General features: G+C 40.7%; 1 protein-coding gene across 11 annotated transcripts in view; it reads right to left on the bottom strand.

Moving 5' to 3' along the window:
- The window catches only part of KCNMA1 (potassium calcium-activated channel subfamily M alpha 1), a 676533-nt gene that overhangs the window by 122871 nt on the left and 541009 nt on the right, over positions 1 to 12653 (bottom strand). For 10 of the 11 annotated variants that reach the window (XM_049789608.1, XM_049789616.1, XM_049789609.1 and 7 more), the window contains one exon: positions 7948 to 8024. The exons of the other annotated variant lie outside the window; for it this stretch is intronic. In XM_049789608.1, coding sequence (XP_049645565.1) covers positions 7948 to 8024 — 77 coding nt within the window. The remainder of the gene's footprint in view (positions 1 to 7947; positions 8025 to 12653) is intronic. 11 annotated transcript variants of the gene reach the window in all.

Raw genomic sequence — 12653 nt, 5'->3', positions numbered from 1 at the left:
AGAGAAGGATATGTGGATGCTTTTTTGGTTTGTTTTATTCTAGATAAATTGTCTTGAAAAAAATTTTAATCAAATGCTGTAGCAGAAGAGAAGCCCATCAAACTCTGAAATGCTATGCTTCTCATTAACAACAGCCTCTGGTTTTTATTCCCGTACTGCCATTTTGGGTTCACACATAATAATAGAATCTGACATTTTATAAGGAAAGTAAGTTCTTATATATATATGGGCAAGGTGGGGCAGGATGTGGTGGAATAATTTTTGAAATGATTTTGTCAGAGCTAAGTCCATCCTAATAGGTGATTTATGCCTTCTACTTGAGAAGGACTCAGGAGTAGTGGACACCAAACCAGTGTCACTTAGGGACTGTCTGCAACCTTGATTGTTGTCTGCACTGGAGACCATGCATTGTTCTAACATTTCAGACTGTTAGCATGCAGAAAGAGGTGGAAACTGGTAATAGAAGCAGCGAAAAACCATTTTCTATAAGAAGATTAAATGTTAATTAGAAGCAGTCACATTCCAAAGCGGCATATGCATTAAAAAAGAAAACATGCTATTATTTATCATTCCTTTCCACTCATCCTTTGACACTCACACCAGATCCACTAAATAGAAATTTCAAAGACAAACAAGTACCACACACAGAAACTCAGCAAGAATGACCAATGAGAGGCTCAAAGACAAAACGTAAGAGGGTTGGAAAGGCTTGAGACACACACATTGACAAACCTGTGCGAATTGTACTATCTAGCCCAGGGAACTACAGTCCAGGATGGGCAAATCTTGTGCTGTTTTTGGAATCAGCCATTGTTACATGCCCCACCACCACCACCATGTATCTTCACATATTTATTTCAGGTCCTCTTAAAAGGCAAAGCCCGTTGAAGGACTCTGTGGAATCATCTGTCAGACAGAAACTTCCTACTAGGTGTCAGGAAGAATGATAAATGGATGAAGATCACCTCCTTAGTTTGTGACCAATTCCAACAGACATGGACTCTTTGTGTAAAATTATACTCTCATGTTATAAAATAAAATAATTTCAAAATTAAGTTAGAGACCTCCTAAGTTGGAATATACCACCTTCAACTTTCTCTCTGGCTTCCTGACCCTTTGATTTTGCTTCAGTGACTCGGAGTTATTGAGAATCCATGAATGTTTTTATTTCCGGTTCTCCAGGACTTTTTCCTTGTCTCAAGATGTTGGCAAGGGCAGAAGGTCAATTTCAGTAACAGCCCCAAGGTTAGGTTTTCAAAACTCAGCAACACTGAAAATTCCAGTATTTGTCTCAAGGCAGATTTAAGTTTTGTTGTCTTTATTCTCTGGCTGCAAAAGTGTCCTCTCTTTCTTATTGTTTGCTGATTTTTCTCCTTTACATAGACTCCCTAGGGCGCTCTGTTCCTAGTCCTCTAAGAAGGGCCTGTAATCCAAACGTCCTACAAATTAGAACACTGAGGACATCTAGTGGACCAGTGTGGAAAAGCAACGAGTCAATATCGAAACTAAAGGGAGCCAAAGAGAAGACCAGGCAGGCTCCCAAGACTGCAAATGTGTAGAGTGTTATGTCAAATCAAGGGTTTCTTGCAAACTACAGCAGTTGCTTAGAGACTATGGGGGTCTAGGAGATACTCCTAGAGTTGCCAAGATCTCAACAAATGTAGGACCACTTAGTTTTTTCTGAATTCTGCCTCTGCTTCCATAGACAGGGAACAGACTTTCTGATAGGTGAGAATGATGTAGTCACTTGTCATTCTGTCTTTAGATTCTCAGAACTTTATGCTCAATGAATTGCTCCCGGCGGCCACCTTAACTGGAGGAAGGCAGATCTATACGTCTCCAGGGACTCAGTTTTCTCCCTGGTTCTTATTCTTGGACTGGGGCCAGATTCAAAGAGGTTAGGGAGTTGCCAAGAAATAGACCCTCACCTTCTTCCTCCTAAGAACTCTGTCTTAGCAGTTGCACAGAGAAGAAAAGCTTGTATGGGCTTTCCTGCACTGCAATCAAGTGGAGATTCATCCAATATTTCCATTAGGGTTTCTCCTGTCATTTGGAAAGATGAAACCCAAGTCTTCTCTACTAGAGCACCTCCAAGCAATCCGGTTACTTGTGGGTGTTTAAAGCAGGAAGATCTCTTGGCCACCTTCTTCCTCCCATTTCAAAGGTGGCAATCCCGAGAGAGAAACCAATGGTAGAAGGGGTTGGTGTCAATGGATCGTAGTTACTGCTCTTTGCTCGTCAAACTGACAATCAGCTGTCAGACGCAAGTTCTCTGCTGGTTCATCCCTTGTGAGCCAAGCCTGGAATGGAAGGAGTTGGAATCCATCCTGTTTCTCAGTGCCATCTGCCTCCTGCATTAGCCCCCACACTGTCAGCCAATTTCCAACAGCAGAACTTTCATTTCGAGGGTGGGTGAAAGGGACAGGAAAAAAAAGGAGAGCTGTGCTTGTACTTTCAGGTGGAGTTTTCCAATAGCAGAGGGAAAAATACTTGAGGTTTCCAATGAGCCAATTCTCAGGAAGGAGGGTGTGGAGGGAATAAAAATCTGCCCATCAATTCACAAACACTATTTAGATTACAAACCAAGCCACAGGAGAAAGGAATCTGTCCAAGATGGAGCCTGGACTCTGGGGTTGCACTTCAAATGCTCAGCATCAACCACATTTAAAAGTAAAAATATCCAGGGGGAAATAAAAAAAAAATAAAGTTTATCAAGGTGTAAGGTTGATGAATTGACTGTAGTTGACACAGGGCACCAGAAAACATTCTTTCAAGTCCTATTAAATAGCAGTTTTCTTTTAAGTCCTATTAAATAGCTGTTGTCAGCACTTAGCAAAATTTCTCCAGTACCTTCTGGAAGGAGAATAAATAAATTCCAAGTGGTTTTCCCAAGCTAGAAAGAGCGGGAAAGAAAAGCTAGGTAATATCAGTAGCTTGGGGAACCCTAAGCTGATCAATTCTGCTCTGCATCCAGGATATGACTGGAGAAGAGAGTGGGAATTCTCCACTAGAATTGTGTGATCGTTCCATACAGTAGGGCATTGTACAGGTAGAAATGAGCTAGACTCTAAAGCTATCCTAAAATCTAATTTGCAGAAAAGCATGTGCTTCAAACAATATGGTTGTTTTCTTTTCATTTGTGTGTTCAGTGGACTCTAAAGATGAGTCCCAATCCAGATGGTCACGGTGCCTGATGAAAACAAATGTGGGAGAACCAAAGGATGTGACATCTTCAAATTGTAGAGCTGAGTTGGTCTGCAGGTTGGGTATTGGATTTAGTAGATTGCTAAGTATATGAGTAAAGACCCAATGTTCATCGCTGATCATCATTGCTCATCACTGATGCCCATGAAAGTAGCTTTGCTCTAAGTCGTAAACAGAAGCACTAACCCTAAAATAACCACATCTTGTGGGTGAGAGGAAATTAGGGGCTCAGAAACATTGTATAGACCTCTTTTTGCACATTAATAAAACAGAGAATTACTACTAGTAGTACTAGTAGTAGAACTACTACTAGTGAGTACTAATGACTGAAAAATAAACTTTATTTTAAAGTAAAGGAATGTCAGAAACTGTAGGAAATCATCTCCACTGTGAAACACTTGTACAGAAGTTTAGATACTTACAGTCCCAAAGTTGGATATCCAATTTATTTTCCTAGCAAATACTTTCTCATAGAGAGGTACATAGATCATTTTAAATGTACCACCCTCAATAAAGTATTTCTACACTTATATATAAAAATCTGAATTTTTACATATAAAGTACTGGCTCATGTCATATATAGTTATGTGCTATATATATATCACCACAGTGGACTATATATGTAGCATGTGAGTTTCCTTAAGTATAGGAAATCAAGCTCAAGATCAGAAAAAGCCAATTTTAAGTTACTCAAGGCAAGCATGGCCATGACTCAGGGTGATGGGGCATCTCTAGAGCCATTGTGGCCATTACTTAAGCCTACTCAGTGTCCCTTATAGGTGCTAATACAAAGGCCTTCCAGGGAAACACTGTTTCATCATGTCCCGTCTTATTTTCAAGGGGGAAAAATAAGACAGTGCCAGAATTTGGCAAGTGGCTGGGGCAGAAAGGGTGTGGTATGGTGGATTAACATCATGACAGGTTTCCCTGAATTTAGGGTTGACCAGCTTCAGGCTACTCTACAGGCCATGTTGGATGAGGGTTTGGGGGCATGATGTCACTGCTACATGCAACATAAATACCAGAAGGGAAAATAAATAAATAAACTGAAACTGCACAGAAAATAAAAGCAGTATCTCTTCTAGAGAAAAGACAAGGGAAACTAGACTCTGGGCTGCTAGGAACCCGTTTTACTCACAATATATCACTACCAGTGTGCAGTTAAAATAGAGTAGGGGCCGTATTCCAAGGCAGCACAGAGGGGAAAAAATAAATCAAAAAATATGTCAATGATTAAAAGTTAAAGAAAATTTCTTCAAACACATCAGTTTAGATATGACTGGTCCCCACGAGTCCACCCTTTTGGCAACTTTGGAGAGTCTGTGAGAGAAAAATGTCAATCGTTAGGCTAGGTTTGTTGATCAGAAAAAAAATGGAAATTAATAAATAGTAGAATTTGAGAACTTGTTCCTTGGCCACAATGCAGAATTGTACACTTTTCCTTGATGGAGAGCTATGAAGAAATGGAAAGAAATGCAAAAGTTAAACTGTACTAACACAGAATTTTCCAAAGAGGGAACTTCTATGTTCTCCTTGTCTCCAGACCATATGATTGAAATGTTGAAGGATATTCAATAAAAGATAATGGAAATGGAAGGGAAGGAGTGGAAAGGGAATGGAATGAAGAAGGGTCAGGAAGCTGTTGATATAAAACAGTGACTGTGCTCTGAGCCCACTGGGAAGGTTCATCCCAAAGTGAGTTCTTAACACCTGGCCTCAGATATGTGGGCAAATAATGATGTGAGGCAGCTGCCTTCTCCACTGTACAGTGTCAACAATGCATCCAAAAGCATGGAAATCCCCCAATGAGTCATTAACAATTCCAGCTCCATCTAATGAAGGTCTCTTTGCAACCCAAACCCATCCTTCCCAATTTCCTCACATGCCTGGAATGTGGGGGCGGGGGAGTTATGTTTAATAATTTATTTTATGCTAACCACCCCTCACACATACACATTTGTAACACAGGCTGCTGTGGCCTTTTAATTAAGAACAATATTTGGACAATTCTCATGATTATTAAATATTAACCTCATAGCTGATGGCTGCTACAAGATGAGGTGTTCAAAGTGGGTAGGGGAGTACAGAGAGAAGGGAGAGGGGCCCCTGGCTTATCTTTACAAAAACAATCCTTTTGCAGCAATCTGTGCATGTATTATGGGAGATCATAGGCTTCACTAGGAAAACCAGCATTAAAAGAATAAATATTTTTCAAATCATGATGTGATCTTCCCTTCAAGACAAATCAGCTGCTGGATCCAACACAGAAACACACATCTGGAGGTTGAATCCTCATTTCTAGGATAGTCTTAAAGGTAGTCTTCTGGGTTTCCCTCTAGTAAACAATGATGCTCACTGCAGAATTAGAGCAGGAATTAAGAAAATCTTTCTCACTTCTACCTTTACCTCTAATGATTGAGTCTTTTCTCTATTTAATCATCAGGAAGGTCCATGATGATCCCATTTCCTTGTTTAAAATGGTTTCATATCATGGTCCTAAAATTCAAGTGTCTTACTGTATTCCTTGCTTTCCTCTCTTGATTGCTCCTGATACTAGTCTTCCCAAGTCACCAGTCCTGTGGCCTTCCTTCCCTCAGACACACCAGACTTATTTCTGCCTCTTGGATTTTGTCCTTGTTCTTTCCTAGACCAGGCCTGATCCTTAGTTTCCCTCTTTTTAGACCTTTCTGGCTAAAGCAGCAGTCCTACATGGCCCCTAACACTCAGCATTCTCCTCTCCCATCACAGCACTTACCTCTGTCTGGTTGTATCTCATTGTTCCTATCATCTTTTGTGTTTATATCTCCAAATACTGGTGAAGGTTTTACAAAGCCAGTGAGTTTAGTTTGTTCAGCTACTCAGCCCTAGCACCAAGAATGGTGCCTGACCCAAAGGAATAATTCAAAAGAAGAGAAATCTAGCTCCCAAGAACTCTCCATGAGACCTGGTTCTTCAGTCAATGCCTGGTCATGAATTACTGGTCCCAAGACTGTTCTGCATTTCTGAACTCTCAGCACTACAAGAGTTGCTTCAACTTGTGGTTATTACTATCTCTAATTGACTTTTACCCCAGGATGTTGTTTTTTATTTCTTGGGGTGATCTGAGGCAGGTCTGGTCAGCAGAGTCATGCTTTTGTGTTCACAGCAGACACAGCAGTAGTGATTTTGGTGCCTGAGGAAATGAATCACAGAGTTGGGGGACCAAATGGCAAGTGCATTTTTCTGCACTTTACATGACTGTTGATAGTCTTCACATCAGGATTAGAGAACTCATAGGCCCCAAGAAGTTAGAGGCACTTGCTCTGATATGTCCCAAATAGGAGAGGAGACAACTGACATTGTTTTGAGTTCATTGAGTAAGATGGAACAAAACAGTGAAATTAAGTTGCTCAAAACATAAAAAGTAGTGAGAATTTGGACAAAACTTCCCCTGAGATTGAGGTCTTCACCATTCCCCAAGAGAACAATATTTATAACCTATTTATGTATTATTTAGTGTTTCTCCCCTGAGGAGAGAAGTAAGGAAAAAAAGCTTAGTACATCTTTCCTTATAATTTGTGGTTCACTGTGCCCTGGAAATCACTATACAAAAACACATCTTCCCCATGACATCAGGTCTCCTCTCCTCCTCCTTTTCAGTTAATGTAACTCCACAATGGAGCTCACTCTGGTTTATGCTTGTGAAGGACTGTTTTATTATGGCCTGGTTTTCTTCTCCCGCATGAGGCTACAGGGTACCCATGCAGCTCTTCTCTCTTTCAAAACAAAAATTATTAGGGTCCTTAGGTGTGTCTAAACCCCTATCAGATGGGTCTTGATCTTAGCAATTTCATCCTCTCATTAAAATTGGAATATAATAAATAACACTCCCTGCCAATTACACAGGGTTATGGTGAATATCAAAGACAATAACGATCAAAAAGAGCTTTGGAAAAACTAAGTCACCATATGAAGAAATACACCGTTATTTTTATTTTTATTTCTCATTTGTCAACAATTTTTATTAGGCAGTGTACCATAATCACTGCAAAAGGCATGGCTTTCTCAAGGCAGAGCCCAATTAAAGTGCTGGGGTATTCATGATCCCTGACTTAACATTCCTGACTTACTTTCTCAAGAGGCCTCACTGGCAAGCTCCTTTGGAAGTGATTTGAGAAAAGATAGGCCAAAAATGACTGGGCCCAATCTAAAGACCAATAACATCTGTGAGGATGGGGTGGGAGAATGACAAAGAAAGTCTACTGGTGATGGCCACATTCTTTTATTGGGTCAGGTAAAGGACATCATATTGAAAATGCTTAACCATTGGTGCCCAATATCAACTCTCATTTGGTATGTCATTTGGTATGCCCAGCACTCAGTTTCCCTTTCAGTTCAAGTACAATCACTGTTACATTGGTGGTCCCCCATCCACTGAACATCACTATGTGAAACAATCCCCCATCCATGGTCTCATCATCTTCATACTCACTATTTTCAATGGGACACATTTACCTAGGCATCCAATTAGAATCAAGAGGCTCTAGATTCTCTACTAGTTGATGCTGGAGCTTTTTCATCCTTTGCTCTACTATTGGGAGGACAGGTATTTATCTCATGACTCTTTAAACTGTTGGATGAAACATAAACATTTTCAAGAAAACTCTTGATGTTTAGTGTTTCTCATTAGTAGGAAGTAGAGATGGAAAATGAGCTTTGAGTAAAAGATGAGAGGGAAGAAAGGGAGAAAGAAGCACAACTTACGCCGTTTGCAGCCACATTTTTTTATTCTTTTGGGATCCGTGATGTCATCATGACAGGCCTTGCAGTAAAAAAATGCCCTGGAGAAAGAGAATGGAAAAACTGACACATTTCATAATCCACCCCAATAAAATGAGGACCACATTTCCTCCACTGTGGTGCCAAATTAATGAAACTTGCCAGCACTAATTTCCTTTAATCTTCTGAAAGGTTTAGACATCTACAGACGGAAATGTTTGTTGCAAGACCATTTCTTTCAAACACAGGACTCTGCAATTTGAGTTAGTGCTTCTTTTAATAAACTTTTCTTTGAAAAGAAATGGAGGGAAAGGTTGCCAATGAGACACACTGTTTGTCTCTTGTTTTTGAGCCCAGCATCAATACTGTTCAACAGATCCCATGGGCAACTAGCTCTTGGAAGGAAGTACAACCCATCTCTGAAACCCTTATGGGTCTAGTTAGATACACACACAAGGGGAAACAAAGATGCCATTCCTTGGTTAAATAAAAATACTAGCCTTGCCATCTTTGAAAAGCACACTTTCCTTTCAAAGTAAGAAGGGATATAAAAACAAAAGCTAAGTCAGAAATCTTCTGTAAAACCCCCTTCTGGGATTTCAAAGTTCCCATTCATATTAAAACTGGATAGACACTAAATGAAGGTTTTCTTCTCATCACGGGACATAGTTCAGCTGACCACTGGAATGGGTTAGGCAGAGATACTATAGGCTTAGTTGAGTAGAAGACTCAGAGGAGGCAATGAATAAACCAGAAGATTCCACCTGATATAAGGGTCCACATGGGATGCTGTATCAAAGATATTCTACATGAGAAAAACTGAGTACTATAAAAAAAAATCCTCAGTAGGGGGCCAGAGAGATAGCATGGAGGTAAGGCATTTGCCTTTCATGCAGAAGGACCGTGGTTGGAATACCGGCATCCCACATGGTACCCTGTGCCTGCCAGGGGCGATTTCTGAGCATAGAGCCAGGAGTAACCCCTGAGTGTTGCCGGGTGTGACCCAAAAACAAAAAACAAAAACAAAAAATAATCCTCAGTATCTAGAGCAGTCTGGGGGGTCCATGTCTTTTTATGACTGGGAAGAAATTAAATTCACTGAAACAGGATTATAACTGAATATGGGACTAATAAAATCTCTGGCTTATGACCTTCACCACGCCCAACATGAAATTCCATGCCAGGAATCAACATGGTCTTTCCATAAAAAAAGGTTTATGATGAAATTAACACACAGTCAGCCATCTTTATGCACCTGGTTCTCTTTTCTATATTTTAGTTTGTTTGTTTGAAGGATTTTCACTTGGGATTGGGACTATTTGGAAACCAATTTTAAGATTTGGGAGAGATTTTTGGAGAGCATACAGTCAAGTTTCTGGGACTCAATGTCCTCATCTTCCAGTAGAGGAGGTTGTCATGCCTGCTCAAAGTTGTGTTGTTCTGGAACTTGGCTAGCTCCAGGGCTTCTAAATTCAAGGTTAATACTCCCTCTGCTTTTGCAATTTGGGGGGGGGCATCCACACTCGGTGATGTACAGGGGTCACTCCTGGCTATGCGCTTAAAAATCACTCCTGGCTTGGGGGACCATATGGGATGCTGGGGAATCAAACCGAGGTCCTGGGTCAGTGGTGTGCAAGACAAATGCCCTGCCATTGTGCTATTGCTCCAGCCTCTGCTCTTGCATTTTATCCCGTATTTCTTTAAATGCCACTTTTAGTCCACATGGTGAGAGAGAGAGAGGGAAAGAGAGAGAGAAGAGAGAGAGAGAGAGAGAGAAAGAGAGAGAGAGAGAGAGAGAGAGAGAGAGAGAGAGAGAGAGAGAGAGAGAGAGAAGAATGACAATAAACAGTGACCTGGAACTGATAGTACTGCAGGTAGGGTGTTTGCCTTTTAAGCAACTGACCCAGGGTCAATCCCCAATGTCCCAAATGACTCCTTGAGCACTGCCAGGAGTGAAACCTAAGCACAGAACCAGGAGATGGCTCTGAATTCTGCTGGGTGTGGTTCCATAACAAACAAACAAACAAAAAAGTAAATTGCTGTGAAGGCAGAAGAATGAGAAAGAAAGCAGTTTTGCTCCCACTTTGTTTGCTGTTTCTGCCCCTATCCATTGGCCCTAGAATAATGCAAATGGTAATTATAATAATTGCTAACAATTATAGGACACAGTCCTATAAGTTATATAATGTGCTATTGCAGGTATTTAAGAAGCATAAGTGTATTTGATTCTCTAATAATCCTTTGAAGAAGTTATGGTTTTTAATCTTTGTTTTACATACAAGGGAGCTGAAGCAGAGAATTTAAGTGATCTGCCTGAAGCCACAGAGCTAACAGTGGCAGTATCAGAGTTTAAACTCACAGAGTGGACTTCCAGAGTCAAAAATCTTCAGCATATCTCTAATGAAAGAGCTGAGCAAAGGACAACAAAGGAAACTTTGTGTCATGAATGAGGGCCAAGTTCTGTAAAATCCTCACAGGGGTATGAGTCAATGTTGCTGTGTGAAATGTGGATGGAACCAAGTATTTCAGATGACTTGGAGACACTTTACCAAAGGTTTGGCAGCTGAATTTTGCGAGGTGGTGCTCTAACTACCCCCATAATTTGGCTTTGTTCATGGTCACCTGGCAAAGCCCACTTTCCGCATACCTGCCCTCTGCATCTGAGAGAGTCTGCCTCAAAGAAACAGCTGTGCTGACCAAATTAATTTACACCCATGCCCCTGAATTTTGGGGGCCTTTCCACATTCTCCACCATCTTCTTTGCCTCTGGACCCCCTGCTTCAACTCTCCCTGCTCTCCTCTCTACTTCCTTTCACATGTACTCCTACACCTTCCCCAGGCAGCATGTAGCCAGTGCCTTTGACATGATGGCCAATGTCATTGACATGTTTGGGAAGATGAGGTTTCCTACTATGTTTAGCCAATAAAAGGAGACAAAATTCTGAGGGTCATGAACTGTTGCTGTTGCCTATCCTAACACAACTCCTGCCAGACAGCCTTTTTGTGTGGTTAACTCTATCCTGACCTCCTCCCTTCCCCTCTCCATCTGAAAGTTGCCCCCCTCTCTCCTTAGCTCTGGGGTGCCTGACAAGAGTTCCCTCAGAAAATTCTACTTTTTCCCATTTAAGTGTGTTGTCTAATTTTTGTCCAGACTTTAATGGATAAAGTCACGAAATGTCTCAAGTCCTTATCTACCAGAACTCTAGAGTCTTGGTCTCAACTGCTCTTGTGGCATATCATCTTACTTCACAGAGCCCACAGAGAACTCTGAATTCCCCTCTCCATTTTTTCGTCATCTGATTGTCTCCATCTCAATAATATGGAGACCTCATAATCAGTTAAATATTTCCCAGACTCAAGATCCTCCATTCTTGATTTCTCTTTTTACCCCTCACTTCTTCTAGTTCATCAATGCATGCCATGGAGAATTGGCCCATGAGTCTAGTCCAAGTTGGCATTTCTCACCTACAATATATAGTAGTCATTGAGCCTCTCTGACAGACACCTCTCCTATTCCATTGTACCATGTTCTCTATAAAATAGGTATAAAGTTGTTTTAATAACATAAATCATACTCTACTCCAAGCTTAAAACTGCCAATGGTTCCATTTTATAACAACCCTGCCCTCTAGACAAAAGGAACAGTTCAGAGGAACCATGATGGAAATTCCTGCTCTCCTGCCTCATCTCACCAGCCTCTTCATCCAGCCACACTTTCTTGTCTTCATCTCCAAAAATATAGCAAACCCTTTCTCATGACAGTTCCTCATCACTTGTAATCTACTACTAATGGTTTCTTTTCTACTACCTTTATATTTGCTTGGTTATTTCAGTTCATCTATGCCTACGAGCAGCCTTCATTTATACCCAATCGCAACCAGTAATCCCACTATACAATGTCAGAACAAAATTTCAACTCTTTCCTCCCTGAAAAAGGGGTTCACAAAATATAGCAGGGGCATATCTCTATTGTTCACCACGATCTTCCTCATAACCTAGTATGGAGTGCTCGAGAGAGAGAATAATTTGCAGGTATTTGATGAATGGGAGAGCTTGATACTTTTCATGAGAAATCATCTTAGGGTTTTGATACAAAGATCATGTCATTTTCCTCTTGGCAATTAATTCATTACTTTTTATTGTTATTAAAATAATCATTTCTTAACATTTCTTATTGTTAAGGCCCTCTGGACAAGCAAAATTGAGTCAGATGAGTCAGAGAAATCATTCCTGGCAGGCTCAGGGGACCATATGGGAAGCCAAGATTTGAACCACCATCCTTCTGCATTCAAGGCAAATACCCTACCTTCATGCTACTCTCTGGCCCCTGAACTGTTTGTATTAATCAATGCTGTTTGTGCTTGTGAAGTCTATATAAGCTGGCTAAGATTTTGCTTTGGGGTCTTTGTCAAGATTGGATGAGACTTGGACCTCAACTAGTCGAATAAACTCCCTTTTGCATCTTGAAAAAAAAATCATTTCTGCAGGCCAAACTGAGTTTATAAGCTACCACCTTGTGACTTGTACGAAATGCTATTGCAAGGTTAGTTACAGAGAAAATATGTTAAGTGGCAAAGAGTAAAGGACTTAGCCTAAATGCTTTTCCCAAAGTGCCTTTCTAAAACTATAATTGGAGGGTTTGGCTCTCTTTTTCCTAAAACACTGCATCTCCAAGTGTCAATGAGCTAGAA

Source organism: Suncus etruscus, chromosome 15 (assembly GCF_024139225.1).
Source record: "Suncus etruscus isolate mSunEtr1 chromosome 15, mSunEtr1.pri.cur, whole genome shotgun sequence".
Classification (NCBI taxonomy): domain Eukaryota; kingdom Metazoa; phylum Chordata; class Mammalia; order Eulipotyphla; family Soricidae; genus Suncus; species Suncus etruscus.
Note: the sequence above shows the minus strand (reverse complement) of the source record. Positions and strands in the feature narration are given on the sequence as shown.